The 17,310-nt window shown below is 49.9% G+C and overlaps 1 protein-coding gene across 5 annotated transcripts in view; it reads left to right on the plus strand.

The window, feature by feature from the left end:
• The window catches only part of SYNJ2 (synaptojanin 2), an 86,192-nt gene extending 70,153 nt beyond the window's left edge, over nt 1-16,039 (plus strand). For 3 of the 5 annotated variants that reach the window (XM_054570161.1, XM_054570164.1, XM_054570163.1), the window contains 9 exons: nt 2,022-2,240; nt 2,349-2,427; nt 3,117-3,285; nt 3,753-3,923; nt 6,223-6,354; nt 7,932-8,044; nt 9,104-9,212; nt 10,772-10,923; nt 12,651-16,039. In XM_054570161.1, coding sequence (XP_054426136.1) covers nt 2,022-2,240; nt 2,349-2,427; nt 3,117-3,285; nt 3,753-3,923; nt 6,223-6,354; nt 7,932-8,044; nt 9,104-9,212; nt 10,772-10,923; nt 12,651-13,358 — 1,852 coding nt within the window. In that variant the 3' untranslated portion in view covers nt 13,359-16,039. Of the gene's footprint in view, nt 1-2,021; nt 2,241-2,348; nt 2,428-3,116; nt 3,286-3,752; nt 3,924-6,222; nt 6,355-7,931; nt 8,045-9,103; nt 9,213-10,771; nt 10,924-11,320; nt 11,902-12,650 lie in introns of those variants that run through there. The other 2 variants (XM_054570165.1, XM_054570162.1) reach the window with 2 other exon arrangements.
• Nucleotides 16,040-17,310: the final 1,271 nt, after the last annotated feature.

The raw sequence follows: 17,310 nt of genomic DNA on the forward strand, positions 1-17,310 counted from the left end.
AGGGTGGAGCGTGGCAGGAAACACTCCTGAGTGGCTGACCGGGGGGCTGGAGGGCCGGGGCGGTGAGACAGGGAGACCTGGAGCGCCCTGGGCCCGGTGGCTGTGGGCCCCTGGCGAGGGGTGGGGTTCTGGGTAGATCGAAAGCGTAGCCGGTGGCCCTGGCTGGGGGCCAGGGTGTGGGGTGCGACAGAGAGGAGGGGAGCCTGACTCCAGGGACCTCTCTTTGACCCGAGCAGCTGGAAGGACGGAGCGGCATTAACTGGGCTGGGCAGACTGGGCAGGGCAGGTTTGGACGTGCTGGCTTCCGACGCACCTTAGACATTTATTGATTCCTCTGAGTACAGAAGCAGAAGCTCTTAGTTATTGATAATTAGAGGAAAATATGCATAACTAGCAAATCACCCATAGTCCTGCCCTCTGTGACAGCATCTAGTAATCATTTCTTAGGTGGCTTTCCTCTGCATTTTCCATGTACAGTAGATTTTTACACCAAACCATTAACCTGTGTGTTGTGGGTCATGTGCACACCTGCTTATAGGTATACAAATGTGCATGAGAAGATCAGGATTCTATTATGGGAACCGTTATTGTTTGCCTCTTTACTTCATTAATATTTTCGAAAGTAAACATTTTATTTTGAGGTAATTGTAGATCTGCATGCCACTGTAAGGCGTAACATAGAGACCTGTGCGCCCAGTTCCCCACTGGTAAGACCCTCTGCGTCTGAAGTTCCGGGTCACACCTACGCACAGACACCGAGACAGTCACACACAGTGCGTGTCCATCTCCACGAGGATCTCCCTTCACATGGGCTTTTTGTGGCCGCGTTCTTTCCCCGCCGCCCACGCCTTCCTGACCTCTTCCAGCCACTCATCTTTCCTCCTTTCGCAGAATGTTGTCATTCCAAGAATGTTACATAAATGGAATCCAAATTGGGGATGGGCCTTTTTCACGCAGCAGAGTTCTCTGGAGATTCAGCAAGTGTCCGTGTGTCCGTAGCCCGTCTGTCCCTGAGCCGAGCGTGTAGCGCCGGCCCCCAGCTCTCGCCAAAAGTGCCCCTCTTCGCTCAAACACCCGGAGCTTCTCTGGAAAGGCTTTCTGACAAAAGAAGGTTGTAAAAACCCTCAGTGCATATTCCTGGGTCAGATTTTTCTCAGTCTTGTTTTTTCTCCTAGATGCAAAATAAACCCTAACAATAATAATATAAATTTGTGGGTGGGGTACTGCTGATATTACCACCCGTATCTCTCAATTTTTACAGCATTCCCTAGCTTGAAAGGTCACCACCGTATCACATACTGTTTAGTATTCTGCTTTGTTTTTACATAATAATATAAATGTCTTCAAAAAGGTTACATAATCTTCATTATGGAGTTTCTAAATTTTTTATAAATAGAGTACACCCATCCCTATATCAAAATTACAATAGTGATTGCATAATTTCCTGCTGGTCTGTTCTGTGGATGTCAGATAGCGTTGTTCTCAATGAGTGCACAGCACGTCCTCATACACCTGCCTCGTGACTTGTTCCCCCGTTATGGGAACGCTAGCCTGCTCCCAACAGTGTTGTGTGATGGTCAGCCTTGTGCACAAAATGTTGGTCTGACTCTCTGGTCATTCCTTGGAACAAAGTCCTAGAGTTGAGATTAAAAGAGGGGAGCATTTTTGAGATTCTTAACGCAAGTTGCCAAATAGGCCCCCGAAAGAGCTTGGCCCCGCCCCCTCCCAGCAAAGGGAGAAGGGACGGATGCCCACCTCTCTGTGTCCGCAGCAGTGCCGGCCGTTACCGTGTGCAAAATCTTTGCCAATGGCCAGTCGTGTGTTCTCTTCGCTCACCCTTCAGTAAATATGTCAAGACAACACTGGGGCTGCGGAAGGATACAGACTGGAGCCCCGGGACGGCGCGCAGCGGGGGCCGTGGACGTCCCCGTTCACGGAGGAGCGACGGGGGGCGGGGCTGCGCCGTGGTCAGTCTTGCCCCAGGTTAACAGCTGCCCGTCTTCTCTCTGTGTCTAATGCAGACCCGTCCTGGCCATCGTGGAGGTGGAAGTTCAAGAAGTGGACGTGGGTGCTCGGGAGAAGGTGTTCCAGGAAGTGTCCTCTTTCCAGGGCCCCCTGGACGCCACCGTCGTCGTCAACCTTCAGTCCCCAACCTTAGAAGAGCAAAACGAGTTTCCTGAGGACGTGCGCACCGAACTCATGCAGACCTTGGGGAATTATGGCACGATTGTCCTCGTCAGGTGACTGCTGCACCGGGGGTCGTGGGTGCCAGGGCGGGCGACCTCGAGGACCCCGGGGAGCCACCAAGTCCCTTTCGGGGTTGACTGGACCTATTTCCTTTATTCCAGGATCAACCAAGGGCAGATGCTGGTGACTTTTGCAGACAGTCACTCGGCGCTCAGCGTCCTCGATGTGGACGGTATGAAGGTGAGTCACGCTTGGTCACCCATGGAGTGGGGGCTTCTTAATGGCCTTCACAGGGTCAGGTAGGCACCGCTGGAAGGCAGAGCCAGAACACTTCACCTAGTGTCTAATTCTGGTATCTTTGCTGAGGTGTCTGATATCCAGCCTGGTTACTTGCAGAATTTGGGAAGAAGAGCAAGTTTTAGAGCCTAGTTCCTGCTGAGTGTTGGGTCTCTCTGCACTCACACCTCTACGTAGGGGTGTTGCAGTCTGGTGTCCAACCTTTTAGCATCTCTGGGCCACAGAGGAAGAAGAAGAGTTGTCTTGGGCCACACATCAAATACACAAACATTAACGAAAACTGATGAGCCAAGAAAAACCAGTTCTAAGTAAATTTACGCTCTTGTGTTGGGCCACAGGTTGGATGCCCCTGCTCTAGAGTATGTATTTTGGAATCAGCAACTCCGGTAGTTTCCATTTTGATAGTATCCTGATTTTAAATTCACACGGGACGAAAAGCCGAAGATGGTAGTTTGACTTTTATTTAGACTGAACGCGATCCCGCTGGAGGTCTGGACCCTCCGCTTTTCACAGGCCGCCTGAAGATGGGCTGGCTGGCGCCACCCGAGTCTGAGCGAGCAGCAGCACTCGGGGGCTCTGGGGGGTGGCCCGGCTCCTGCGTTCACCCGGGGCCACTCGGCTGTCCCTCACAGGTGAAAGGCAGAGCAGTGAAGATCCGACCAAAGACCAAGGACTGGCTCAAAGGTTTGCAAGAGGAGATCACCCGGAAGCGGGACAGCATGGCCTCCGTGTCGCCCACGGCCAACTCCTGTCTGCTGGAGGAGAACTTCGACTTCACGAGCTTGGACTACGAGTCAGAAGGTGAGTGGTCCCGGGCGGCCTTCTCGGTCGGCAGGGTGCAGGGTAGGCGGTAAGGGGTTCTCCTCCAAACCGGCCTGAGACAGCCGGGAGCCCGGCCAAGGCCCGGCCTGAAGGGTCGTGGAGGGTGTTTGCAGAGCGCTTCCTCCCGAGCGATGAGGGGTGGGCAGTACTCGTGTGTGGGATGGCGCGTGAAATGGCAAGTAGGACCTGGAGACGTGGAAACTTACACTGGAAGCAGTGGTTTCGAGGACGTCAGGGCCCTGGGTTTGGTCCCCATTCCAGGCGGGAATGGAGTCCAGTCCCGTCGCTGCTGACACGTGGGCTCCCGAGACCAGCCTGAAGCTGTGCCGTGGTGTCCCCATCCCCGCACAAGCTGTAGATCGTAGGTCGTGGGGCTGAAACAGCGCCGCTCGTGAGCAGCTGTGCCCTTCCACCCTCACCATTTCTGCGACTCGCTTGTTCCTCAGGGGACATTCTCGAAGATGACGAAGACTATTTGGATGAACTCAATCAGCCTGTGGTCTCAGACAGTGACCTGGCGGGGGACGACCTTTCCGATGCCCCCGGCTCCACAGCAGCCGCACCGCCCAGCAAGTCACCTGCACTAACCAAAAAGAAGCAGCACCCGACTTACAAAGGTAGCTTGGGCCTTCATTTTCTAAATAGCGCTCAGCACCGAGTCCTCTCTCTCTCCCTTCCTCTCCCTCTCAGCATCTGTGCATAATGCCACAGTCGGGTGCACCTGCCCCAGGAGAGGGCAAAACACAGCGACAGCAAGTGGTGGGCTCTGGGCTCAGGGAAGGTTTCAGCTCCCACCACGCTGATTCTCTCTAGTGATTTGTGTTCTTTTTACAGTTCCGGGTGCCCCTATCATAGGCAGGAAAATTCCTGTTGCTCATGGCTATTCAAAGAGCCACAGCCCCTGAACTGGTTTTACATTTGATTTTTTTTTTTCCCCTCCAAAACTTGTCTCATTCAGTCCCATAAGAGACATTCAGTATCTGCGTCCTGAGTTGCTAGGCCATTGTTACTTTCTTACACCATTATGTTCTTAAGCAGTAATAATTGTATATACTACATAATTTCATATATATAATTAATGACATTACTGCACGTCGTCATCATTATATCACTGTAGCCTGAAGAGGGACTGAAGGTCATATAGACTGAACTGCATGTCCCTAGCTTATATGCTATAGGGACTCTTCTGAGTCGTTTAAAACCCGCTCGCGCCCCTGGGCTGGAGAGAGGCGGGTCACGGTGCAGCGCCCAACCCGTCAGCCCAGGCCCCCCGCAGCCTCGACTGCCTTCCAGCGGCCGGGCTCGCATCTACTGTCAGAGGCGTGCTGTGCCCAGCAGGCGCAGGAGCCCAGCCAGGCGTCAGGACCCTTTGTGCTGGGGCTAAAAAGCAAGAACAGGGGTGAAAGTGAATTAAGATGCGTCCCAGAGAAGGCACGCGGTGGGGAGAGGTGGAAAGACCCCCCACAAGTCCCTGTGACCGGATGGCAGCCCCAAAGCTGGTGAGCAGCCTGGCTGACGGACCCACAGGAGCTCTGGGACTTAACAGGTTGCCGAGCCCCGTCATGGAGGTGTGGATGGGGGCGGGGGGCTGGGAATCCCAGGGGATGGAGATGCGCAGCCACGTGCATCACGGTCCTGCATCCTTCGTCCACGCGTCACGTTGCTCTGTCATCACTTGTCCAGAGGGCTCCTGCCCTAGAGTGGAAGTGGCTGAAGGGACGTTCCCTTCTCTCCAGGGGTGGCCGTCATCCCAGCTGCCTCTCAAGGGGGCACAGATGTGGGAGGAGGGCCTCCGAGTGAAGACTGGAGCCACGGGCTGTGCGGGCTGCCCAGCGACCGGGTGGGCACGAGGGGCCTTCACCCCCTGGGTGCGCAGACGTTCCCGCAGAGGGAGAAACCCCCCCCCTTCCAGCTCAGCCTTGGATCACCCGGGGGGCCGCTGTGGATTTGAGGGGTGGACTGTCCGGGCCCCAGCGAAACGAGCCAGGCATGTTGCGTGTGAGAGAAAAGCCTAGAGGCATCTTGGCTTAACACGCGCCATGGTAGTCCATCGGCAAGCCGGCAGCACGCGGCTTTTTTAAGCATATTTTTCTGAGCTGATACTCAGAGAATAGAACATAAATAAAAAATGAGTTGTTCCATATTTTTGTTCTGAGTTGAGATGTGATAAAGGCACATGTGATAAAACACAGCAGCCACTTCCCGGGCTGCACTCAGCCTCAAAAGGTTCAGCAGGACAGGGCAGGGTGGCGAACACTTGTGAAGCAGCGGGCCCTGGGCCACCAGTCAGGACTTGGTGAGTGCTCAGGGACACTCCATGCCGGGGCCTTGTCACGGGGCGGTAGGCTGCTCCCTGGCCGAGGAGCGACGTTGTTCTCAGCTTCCCAGACCACTTACTGTGTTTGAGAGTGAGGGCCTCGCAATGAGGGGCTGTGGCCTTCCGCTGTCTCCTCTCCCCTGTGTGAATGCCTTGTGGGTTATTTCAGGAGACATGCCTGTCTACACTCTAGTAGAGGTGTCCAGCCCACAGCCACGGGCCACGTGCTGCCCAGGACGGCCATGAATGCGGCCTAACACAAAATCGTACATTTACGAAAAACACTATGAGATTGTGTGTGTGTGATTCCATGTCGCGGTGTAGTTAAGATGTGGCCCAAGACAACTCTTCTGGTGTGGCCCAGAGACGCCAAAAGGTTGGACACCCCTGCAAGTTTTCTGTCTCTCGTATCTGGACACCAGATCTTGCCTAGGGTTCCCTGAACGTTCCCAGCAGGCAGCGGGTGTCCTCCCCCGCCTACACCAGCGTCAGGGGGACACCCCAGCTGCCCTGCGGGAGCTCCTCCTGCCACAGGCGGCCCTGTGCACGCCTCAGCCTGACCCCCTCTCACCTCCTTCACCTTCCGCCATGTCCCCCAGGTGATGCCGACCTGGCAGAGTTAAAGCAGGAGCTGGAAGCTGTGGGGGACCGCCACCGCTCTCCAAGCAGGTCTCTGTCGGTCCCCAGTAGGCCTCGGCCGCCTCACCCACCGCAGAGACCCCCCCCTCCAAGTAAGACTTCGCTGCTTGGGGCCTGCACGCCTGCCGGGAATAACTGCCTGTTTCCTGCTACTGAACAAATGGCTCTAAACCACCTTCTGCCTTTGCTCCCACGATGCACTGCACCCTCCTTGGGCTCCTTTGGCCTTAAATCCACGACACATTTGATAGCGGAGATGCAGCTGGGCTTCTCATGGCCCATCAAACGAGCCCTTTGTGAAGCTGCTCTCGGTCCTCCTGTTGCTGTGCGTTCTCTAAGCTGCTTTCTGCTCATCACCTGAGGGAATGGAAATCGGGGTCCCGGCCAAGCCAAGCGGGGAGGTTTTTAGCTTCTACCCCCACCCCACAATGTCTTTCAGAATCTTCTCCCCTTAACTCTCTCCACTGAGTAACTGAGGTGCCCCCACGTGCAGGGTGACCACAGGCGCGCCTCTCACCACACGTCTTCTGTCTATGAGTCCAGCCTGCTGGCCCCTGGCGTCTCCTGGCACCAGCAGCCACGCCTGTCCTAGCTCAGGTCTCCTCACCGAGTGCCCCTCTTCTGGCTCCTCAAAACACAATAATTGCTTAGTCCATCCAACTTCCCTTGACAGCCAGAAAATGCCGTTGCAACATGCTTCTCATCGGTTTCTGGTTACCTCTGCTGTCCTGTTCTCCACGCCGCCCCTCCCCCCCGCCCCCGGTGTGACAGTTCGACATAGATTTGCTAACACTCAGAATTGGGTTCATCTTGGCTTATAGCACAGTAGTAGTCAATGCAGGAAGCCAGGAGCACATGAGTTTTTAAAGTATATGTTTTATTTTTCTGAGTTGATACTCAGAAAATAAAATATAAAGTTTTAAATGTTGCATGTTTTGTGGAAATTTTACAAAAATAAATATGAATAATTAAATTTTTAATTTCACCTGACTACCTAAAGATAATAGCTGTTAATCACAAGATTTCCAACCTTTCTCCAATTATATAGATGTACATCCACGGGCAATTTTTTATTTTCATGTTTTTTACAAATTGGTATCCATTTTGTTTGGTCATGTGTTTCCATCTAATGCCTATGTTGTTAAATGTTGCTCTAGGACATGATTTGTTAATAGCTGCAAGTGTAATTTAACATAGATTGATTATTCCCCTGCTTCAGGGCTTTTTAGATCGTGTCCTTAAAACATTAAAAAAATTTGGTCTTAGTAACAGTAGTGTATTTTAAACCACTTAAAATCACTGACCTTTATATCCAATGGAATGCCCCAGGATATTAGATTAACATTTACATTGAAAGAATGCTTTTCCAAGACTAAATGGTAATGGAAAAAAAAATACAATAAAGATTAAATTTAGAAAACAAGAAAAAGAAATAATGCTTTTCCGAGAATCTACACTAACAGGAAGAAGCTGTTAGAGAATCAGGAACACTCAGGAGCCCCGTGGCTGCCCCAGGGCCCCGGGCTGCTCAGACGCCGGCTGCCCCCGGCATCTGGGCCGCCACGCCTGCTGCCCATCTGGCCTGCCTCGCTCTCAGCTGGCTGGGAGTCTGCCGGGAAGGAGCCGGCAACACCACTGAGATGGAGCCTGTCCTCGTTGCTTTTTACAGCGGGTTTCATGGTGAAGAAGTCGGCCTCGGACGCCTCCCTCTCCTCGGGCACCCAGGGGCAGTATTCGATTTTACAGACGGCAAAGCTGCTGCCGGGAGCGCCTCAGCAAGCGGTGAGCGCTCTCTTCTGTGCTCGGCCCCGCGGTTCGTCCACAGCCCCAAGATCGCGGGGGATTGGCCCTTTTCGGCAAATATGTAGATTGCTGTCTCTTTAACACTCTGCCTGGCCACCAACTCGCCCCCAAATCCTTTAACTTAGTAGCAGATCTTTTATGGGTTTTTACATGGTCGTGCAGGGCATTGGAGAGAAATCACATTGGTGAGAAATCCGAGTGTCCCTGCATGGCAGGAACAGGATTGTTAGTGTCCAGACTCACCTGCTTCTCTCTCTTCCGGAGCCTGGCTTTGACCTTGGTGCATAGAGCAGTGCTTGGTAGAAGGGAAAACAGGAGGAATTTAGAGCCATTGCCTGGGCAAAACTGTGACCATTCTGGAATAAAGTGAGCTGAGAGATGAGGCTTAAAAAGGCATCTAATGGGCCTCAGTGACACCATAGGGCACTAGTAATAATACGCTTTGTAGGGCAGAGGACGGCACTGAGCTGTGAGGCTGCAGTGAAGGTCGGTGGGGTTGAAGTGAGGCAGGACAAGCTGAGGGCCGGGTGGATGCTAGCGTGGCCCGGGAGGGGGCAGGGAGCCGGCCAGGGGGTCGCTCGGCCGCAGCCGCAGTGGTTGACAGTCTGTGGTTTACAAGAATGAAGGCAGGTCATCAAAGCGGAGGACCCAGAGGTTTGGGTGAAGGGGTGTAAAAAGCACGTTCAAGTGAACATCTGGAAGGTGTTTTCATAACTCAGCTGGGCTGCATTTGATGTGTTCTCTGGCTGTTTCCTGGTTCTTGAAATAAAGTTAGCGAATGGTTTGTCCATGTTCCAAAAGCTGGAAACCACCCGCCTTGGGAGACAAAGGTCCTCTACTCTAGATACTACTGTTCCTCTTCTTGGAACGTGGGTTTTCCTGGGGGAAAAGAGGCTTGAGGGGCGGCTTCAACAGGACTGTGTTTTCATCACCATTTGATGGAACTGCTGGCTACACATCAGTAGGCAGTGAGCCAGCCAGGTGAGGCTATTTTCCTGCCTGCAGTAATATGCTTCTCTTCTTCGTTCTGTCCTCAAGCCCAAAGCTAGGACTGGGATAAGTAAGCCTTACAATGTCAAGCAGATCAAAACCACCAACGCCCAGGAGGCGGAAGCAGCAATCCGATGTCTCCTGGAAGCCAGAGGAGGTAGGTGTCCCTGCGCTCTCCTCCCAAAGGAGAAAAACCGATGTTCCTTTTCTTTTCATCTTCCTACTAAAAGGCTTTGAGGAGAGAAAATAACTTTTTTTTTCCTCAAGGCAGTATTAAATGAAAGCACCCGTTAGCAACGTTTTGTAAAAGTCCACTACTTAAATGTATTGTCCATCGAGAGTTATACATTTAAAATTCAGTATGTATATAAAAAGAACCCCAGGATTATTAAGCAGCCTTTAAGGCAGAGATTGAAATAAACAAAAACAAACTTTAGGAAAGGTTAGCACTCCAGGCACTCACTCACTCTGCTTTAAGAAGAGATAGTTGGGAATACATCCGTGTTTGAGACATAAAACCCACTTTGTAAACCACCAGCAGCTGCCGGTGCTTTGCCGTCCGGCCCGCTGCCTGTCAGTTGCTGCTACTTCACTTAACCCGCATTAATAATATTTTACCTTGGAATCTCCTTCCTGCACGCAGAGTCACTGGTAACTAGCGTGTTTGGATTTTGGGAAGGAGAAACCGTGCCCCCCGAAAAGCCACATGCGATTCCACTTGCCTGATTTGTGTTGAGTTAGGATATTGAACCGATTTGGAATTTTCTCCTAACAGTGGAGGAGGGCATCAGTAAAAAGGGTAGAGAGCACTGTTGCAGGATAATAGCGTCACAAGTGGATTCCTTTTTATTTAAATTTATTTTAAAATATTATTTTAAAATATAACTACAATTTGTATGTAAGCACTGAAATGTCCATCAACTGATGAATGGCTAAAATATGATGTGGCCATACAGTAGAATATTATTCAGCCATAAAAAAAGAACAGAGTGTGAACACGTGCTATGCTGTGGGTGACTATCTTGAAAATAGTATGTTGTGTGTACACGTACACACACACACACACTCACTCGTAGGAAGTATAAGGAATAGGCAAATCTGCAGAGACAGGAGGCTACAGTGTCCCCAGGGGCTGGAGAGAGGAGGGCCGGGGAAGGGGCGCTGAGGGTGTGCATGGCGGCCTGCTGGGGTGATGAAGACGTTCTGGAATAAGACCTGGTGTGGACACACGAAAAACCACTCACTGTAATCTTTAAAAGGGTATATTTTATGGTATATGAATCATATTGCCATTTTTACAAAGTCTGTGGATGTAGAGGTGAGAAGTTTGAGGTGTGAAATCTACCCGGAGTCTGAACTTAACCTTCCCTTGGTCGTGGGCCCTGCTGAGACTTTGAGGCATTTTAGATCGTCTCTCATGAGAATCACACACACGTAAACCTTTGTGTGTGATGGTCAGGGCGCCGCCGATCCCCACCAAGCCCACCCACAGACCCGGCTCACCGTCCCTGTGGGGAGGGTGAGCGTGAGAAGCTGGGGGCCAAACCTAGCTGGTTGTCCTGACAACCCTCAAATGTCTTTTTTTTTTTTTTTTTAAGAAATAAGAAAATACACCACATTAGTGGGTTTTCCTCAGACTATAGCCAACCTAAGTGTTACATCACACAGCAAATGGCCTTGTCCATTACTCTTCCACCATGTGCTTGTGTGTTTCAGGCACCCCAGGAGAAGCCCTAAATGCCATGGCCCTGAGCGAGCAAGGGCCCTCCAAACCTGAGCCCACAGCAGGGGGGGCCCCGCTGCTGCCCCGTCGGCCGGCGCCCAGAGTCCCTGCCATCAAGAAGCCAACCCTGAGGAGGACCGGGAAGGTAAGAACTGGTAACACTAGCCTCTTACTGCTTGTTAGATGAAGAGTCACACCTCTGTTGAGCTTGTCTCTCCGTAAACATTCACGGGCCCCTGACAGGGCCCGACCCTTGAGAATGCTTGGCAGTTGCTTCTCCGTATCCCTGGCTCTAGCGGAGCAGGAAAACCAGGGATGCTTTGCCCCTGCAGGAACGGCTCAGAGGTATCACACTTTCTGTACATCCCGAGGATGCCTGAGGCCAAGGGTTCTAGCCGCACGCACGTGTGTGTGTGTTGCGCGCAGTTCCACGTGGACAGGTTTTGTTTGCATGAGGAGAGCAATAACCAGCTCGTAGCTGAGCAGCGTGGGCCTCAGACGCCGGGGGTCCACAGCTTCTCTCGCCACAACTTTTCTTGCAGATTGTGTTCTGCTCTCGCTCTCAAGCTTCTCAGCCTTGCTTGCTGCTTCAGAGACATGAGTTTGTCAGGACAGTAGCGGCCCAGAGACTGGCACCTCTAGAGGCATCTGGATCTTCCGTTTGACCTCAGTGTTCTGGTGCCGGACACTCGGTAACCCTGGCTGGTCACGACAGATGAGTGCCGCTTTGCCACCGGTGGGCGTGTGAGCTGCGGCCTGGGCGCCGCGCCCACATCGACCTGCTGTCTTCTCTGTCCACTGTGGCTCCTTGTATCTGTCACTTCCCTCCTTTTCCTCTGTACTCACTTTGTCCTTTCTCTTAAAAGCCAGGGGCAGAAACCGATTCATTTTCCCAGCCCGCTGCCCAGGAGTGGCAGGCGGAGGCTGCTGGAGAAAGGGCCCGTTTGCTGTTTATTTTCTAAAGAACCAGAGGAAACACTTTCAGGCCGAAGCTGTTACATGGTAGCCATTTTCGTATAAAAGCCACCTCAGCACTGAGCCGTTTTTGTCTTTGGGATGGTTTTGAATTAGAACCAAGGAAGTAACATGTCTATGTAAAATTTTCCATTCTCCTATATGTAAATACCAAGATTCAAGGAGCAAGGGTATCTATTAATCCTCTACTTAGCCTAATACTGGAACATACTGTATTTTGCCTTGTATAATACACACTTTTTTTGCCCAAATTTTTGAGGGGAAAAATAAGGATGCGCATTATACATGAGTGGTACCTGAAACACCTTGTATCTGTGTTTGTAATTACTTGTTACATAAAATTTCTTGTACCATATGTTCAAAATACATGCTAATATTCCTTTATAATCAAAAAGCAAGTATCTAAATATAAATAAATAAATAAATAAATAAATAAATAATTGATTTAAAAAGTCAAAACGAAAGATCTCTTTCCTGAAAGTTTGGGCCAAAAGCGAGGATGCGCGTTACACATGGCAGAATACAGTCAGCGACTTCTGTGTGAGTCGTTAAAGCCGTGGCCTCCAATGGGGAGATGCAGAGCGGTTTGCTTTTTGTAAGGAGAGCATATGACCCCATTTCCTAAGGTAACAACGGAAAACTTGTCTCAGATTGTTCACTGTGGCCCTGGTTTTCAAGTTTCCGCTCGCATTCCTTTGGACCTGCTGGTACGACTCAGTAAATGTGTGTGTTTCTGCTGTGTTCTTTCGTACCTGGTTGCATCCCAGACATTCTCAAATTCCAAATTTGCTAGAATGTTCCGCTTACCCCTCTCTGCTCCTGGCTGACGCTGTCTGAGTGCTGGTTCCCACCTCCCCCACGCTGGCTACTCACACTCTGTGTTGTGCCTTTTCTCAGCCCATGTCACCAGAAGAGCCACCGGGGCAGCAGATGGTCCATTTCACAATCGGGCCCCCAGAAACAAGCCTTGAAACCCCTCCTCTCGTGGCCACCCCTCCTGTTCCCAAACCGAGGACAATGCAGCCTGGGAAAGGTGCCGAGAGGAAGCCCGGTGCTGGAAAGCCAGTGGCGGACGGGGTGCCTGCGGTGGCTGAGCCGCCCCTTCTGGAGGTCCCTCCCCTCGCACCCCAGGCGCCCCCGAGGAGGAAGAAGTCTGCCCCCGCAGCCTTCCACCTGCAGGTTCTGCAGACGCATGGCCAGCTCCTCCGGGGCCTCGGCAGCGACGGGCCCGACCAGGCCGCGCTCTTTCCACCGCCAGCTTTTCTGGGCCCTTCGTCGGCTGCAAGCCCCGAGGCCGATGGCCCCAAGGAGCCAAAGCCAGAGGCGGCCTCCCTCCTCGGGGATTGTCAGGACCCCTTCTGGAGCCTCCTCCACCACCCTAACCTGTTGAATAACACCTGGCTCTCCAAGAGCTCTGATCCCCTGGATTCGGGGACCAGGAACCTCGGAAGGGCACACACAGCCCCACTGCAAGTCGGCCACCCAGCTGCTGAGGAGCCGCCGCCACCAGAGCACAGGCAAAAAGACCTCGGTCCCTGGACGACAGTCAGCGACAAGGACAAGAGGACAGTGCTGGAGGTGTTTGACCCGCTGGCGAAAACCTGAGCGGGAGCCGTGGGCAGCGCCCTGGGGAAGGTGGACCGTCTTCCCTTAGGCATTGCTGGTCAGAGACAAGCCCCTTGGCCTCTGCCCCGTCCCGGTCAAAAGTGACACCTACTTAAAGGCACACTGAGAAGACATCCGCACTGCTGTCGCTGTCGTGCAGTGCACCAAAATCCTGTCTCACATCCAGCAAGATGAGGATTCAGCCACCGAGAAAGGTTTTAGTCCGGACTTGTGCGTTTCAGGTTCCCGCTCGGGGTGTGGGAAGCCGCGCCTTAGAGCCAGTGTGTGGATTTTAGAAAGGGGAACTAGCCGAGGATGCCTGAGACGTTCTCTCCCATCGAATTTTAAATGGTCGTTCAATTTATGTGTGTACGTGGGGCTTTTTAATTTTGTTTGCACTTCACAGATTTGAATAGTTTTTCGGTGCCCCACCTGGAGGTTGCTGCATAAAGTAAGGATCACACTGGAAGGTTGTTGGGACCATGAAGAGCTGTACCTGGCCTGCCGACACCAGATTGAAAAAAATCAGAGAAGCAGCAAATAGGTCAACCAAACGACCGGGCCGTCCATTCCCTGTGTGAGCCCTCGTGTTTACTTCCATACGTGTGGACTAACCTTGGTCATGCGGGAGATGCTGCCTACACTGTTTGGGTTGTGGAGCCTGTACCATTAGCTTAACCTGACCTTAAACCAGTTCAAGACTTTGCGTCCCGCCTCAGACATGCGCGCCCCATAGCCTGGTGCCGTTGCGTGCCCTGGGGCGGCACTCCAGCCTGTTTTCACACGCTCCCCGTCCCCTTCGAGAGGAAACCTTGTGAATTCTTTTCATCCCTTATACTGTGTACCTGGTAAAAGCACAAACGTGAACACTCACGCCGGCACTAATACTGAGCCTCATTGCTATAATACGATGAATATTTGCTTTAGCCTGGTCTGCCTGGCTGCAGCTTCAGGAAGGAAAGTACCACATGTCCCTTTAGTATAAAAAGCCCAGGACAAGCATTCCTGGGTTTGCTTATCTATATATGTTTGTTAGGTTTATCTTTTACCTAGGTTTTTTCTGTGTGTCTCCAACGCCACTTCTCGCCTGTTAAATCCTTTTAAAAAATGACACCATGCTGTTCTCCATTTTAAAAATAATGTTATAAGGTCTAGAGTATGTGGAGCAGATATCATATTTCTGCTATTAAGTATCTAAGTGGCAAAATCTCAGTGTCACGTGACGCTGTCACCCCTGCCGTGACCAGGGGCCCCCTGCACCCGGCGCTGCTGCCAGGGCAGCGGCGATCATCTTGCCGGGGGTGTCGCGCTCGTTCCGCTGCTCAGGCCTCGGTTTTCGGATCCTCTCATTGCCACTCACTCTCAAGACTCACTGCAGATTACTTAAATCTGGCACTCAAGACAATAAAGCCGCCACAAACTGATCACCTGAAAACTGGTCAAAGGAAAAGGTATCGATGACCCATCGAGAGAAACAGAGAATCCGAGAGTTGACCTGGCCCCAGGTGATTAGGATACCTTCTGTAATAAATGCATTATCGATGTCATTTTTGCCTCTCTAACCAAAGCCAATGAACAAACATAACCCTTGAAAGCATTAGAAGGAGAACAAAAGCAAGATGAGCAATGGGCTTGGAGCAGCTCAGTGATTGGCCAGCGTTCTGAGGGTACGATTGGACGTTGGAAGAGAAGATTTCTTAATTGAAATGCGCTCTTCTCTATAACCTTTCCTCCCCACCAAAAGGAAGGTGAATTTGAAAGCAAAAACGTGACAAGCAGTCACAAAAGCAGGGGCAAGTCGGAACCACGACAGTTGCTTGCAGTGCTGGGAACAGGCCCAATTCTCGGCTGCTTTGTTCCCGAAAGCCAACAGCCAGTAACGGTACAGAGAACAGAATTTCAGTTAAGCTAGGTCCCCATCACACGAGTGGCACTTAAGAATCTGACAGTGAGTAGCAACGCACAGAACTGTGTTGACCTCGGGAGACAGGTCACAAGACAAATGACAAGTAGTTTAATATGAAGAATTGAACAAATATTATGTGATCATGGGTGTTCAAGGTTAGTGAACAGCACGTAGAGTTGACATAAGGTTCTCACACCAATGTTCTCTTTAGGAAAAAAAAAAGACGATTGGAATTGCCTTAGTTATAAGTCCATGCCCACTAGATGGTGGGTTTCCTAGGTTAGTAGCAGCCCGTCGAATAATCTCAGCCATGAGCAGCTGCCACCCTGGGGATTTCATTCTGTGGTTTTTGTATTTTTTTTCTTTGATGCCCCCACACAGGGCTTTTTCTTGTGACTTTGTAGTTTGTTTCATTACTTTTCTATAAGACATTTCAGTTCACTGCAGTGTTAGAAGCACAGTACTTTACGATTCTACATCATCTCTATCACTCCAGTTACTATATTCCCTTTTACAACATTTTCTCCAACTTCTTGCCTATTTTTAAAATGTGTTCCTGTAAATGATTGAAAATAGAACATCTGCCTAAGCAATTCCTGTAAAAGTTTTCAAGTTGTTGAAATTCAAAACACTTCATAAAATTCTGATGTGTATAAGCAAAGTAATGTATTAAAACATTCTCTTTGTAACAAAGTGATTTCATCAGAAAGAGGAACTGCAAAAATTATTTATTGACTGACTTGGCAATTACTAAAAACCCTGTAATGTTTATTTGAAGTGTTAGTTTGTACTGAAATTGTAAAAAAAAAAACAAAAACAAAAACAACTTATTAAATGGTTTTTTAAAAATTTGGTTTATTTCTTTTTAGATATCATGAGCACTTGGGACATCTTTTTTGGCTAGCCTTCTGTTCTGGATGAAATGTGACTACTAGTTACTCCTCTGTCTGAATTTTCATTTTTGATTCTTTCTTCAACCATCAGACAAAGTTGAAAAAAACATAATTTGATTAAGGATTTATGACTTGAATACTGCCAGTAGGGACCACTCTGATAACATATATAATAACTTTATGCTACAATATCTATAAAATGTGAGAGAGGTTAGAATTCATCTTCTATAGGATCTTACAGCAAGTTTATATAATCTTAGACTGCTAGATTGGTTTGAGAACATCAATTACTGAATAGAGGCAGGAGAAGAGAGTAAACAATCTTCAAGTTTTGTCTAGGTTTGTTTCTAGCTAATTTACACACAGAATAAGTATTATAATTGTTCTCTGATGATTTTCAGGAATGAGAATATAATGACAATCTTGAAATAATAAAGGTGGCTAGTCCTTCCTGACCAGTAAGTACCATTCAGAAGTCCTTTAACCTGAACGCACAGCGCTGGGACTTGGTTGGAGAGGGAGGAAACAGCTGGTTACAGTACCTTCCTGTCCAAGGTGGGGGAAAGAGGTCTGAAACTCACTGTTTTACAAGGCCCACTGTTTGTGTCTGTGGATTCACCTGTAACTCCGTGAGGTAGCAGAGCACAAATGAGTGGTTGTGAATGGCTGGGCAGGGAAGATTTGAGGGGAGAGGATTAAGAATTTGACAAGTAGCAGAGTGAACTTACATACCTGGAAAGGAAGTTAACTGATGGGAAAGAACTTCAGAGGACCTTAAATGATAGTTGAGGATTTTAGTCTATAGATAATAAAAGTAGTGGGTAACACATACTTAAATCTCTGTGTTATAGTGGTTAAGGTTACATGCTTTGCCTAGGCTAATAGAAACTCTTCAAAGCACCTGAAATATAGTTTGTAAATAGTGTGAGGTAGGGGGCCTAATATCATTTTCCTGAGGGATAGTTATACCATACCATTTATTAAACAACAAACTATTGCTCTCGCTTTTTAAATTAGGTTTCTCAATGGGTGACTCAATTTTATCAACATTTTGAAATACTAGAATTTATCCTTTCCATTGCTTTAAAAAAAAAATTGTCAGCCTTAAAAACATTTTTCATTAACTTCAACTTGTTTAATTTGCACTTTTTTT

The sequence above is a fragment of the Pteronotus mesoamericanus genome, unplaced genomic scaffold (assembly GCF_021234165.1).
Source record: "Pteronotus mesoamericanus isolate MK-2021 breed Mesoamerican mustached bat unplaced genomic scaffold, CSHL_Meso_final contig_20, whole genome shotgun sequence".
Lineage (NCBI taxonomy): Eukaryota > Metazoa > Chordata > Mammalia > Chiroptera > Mormoopidae > Pteronotus > Pteronotus mesoamericanus.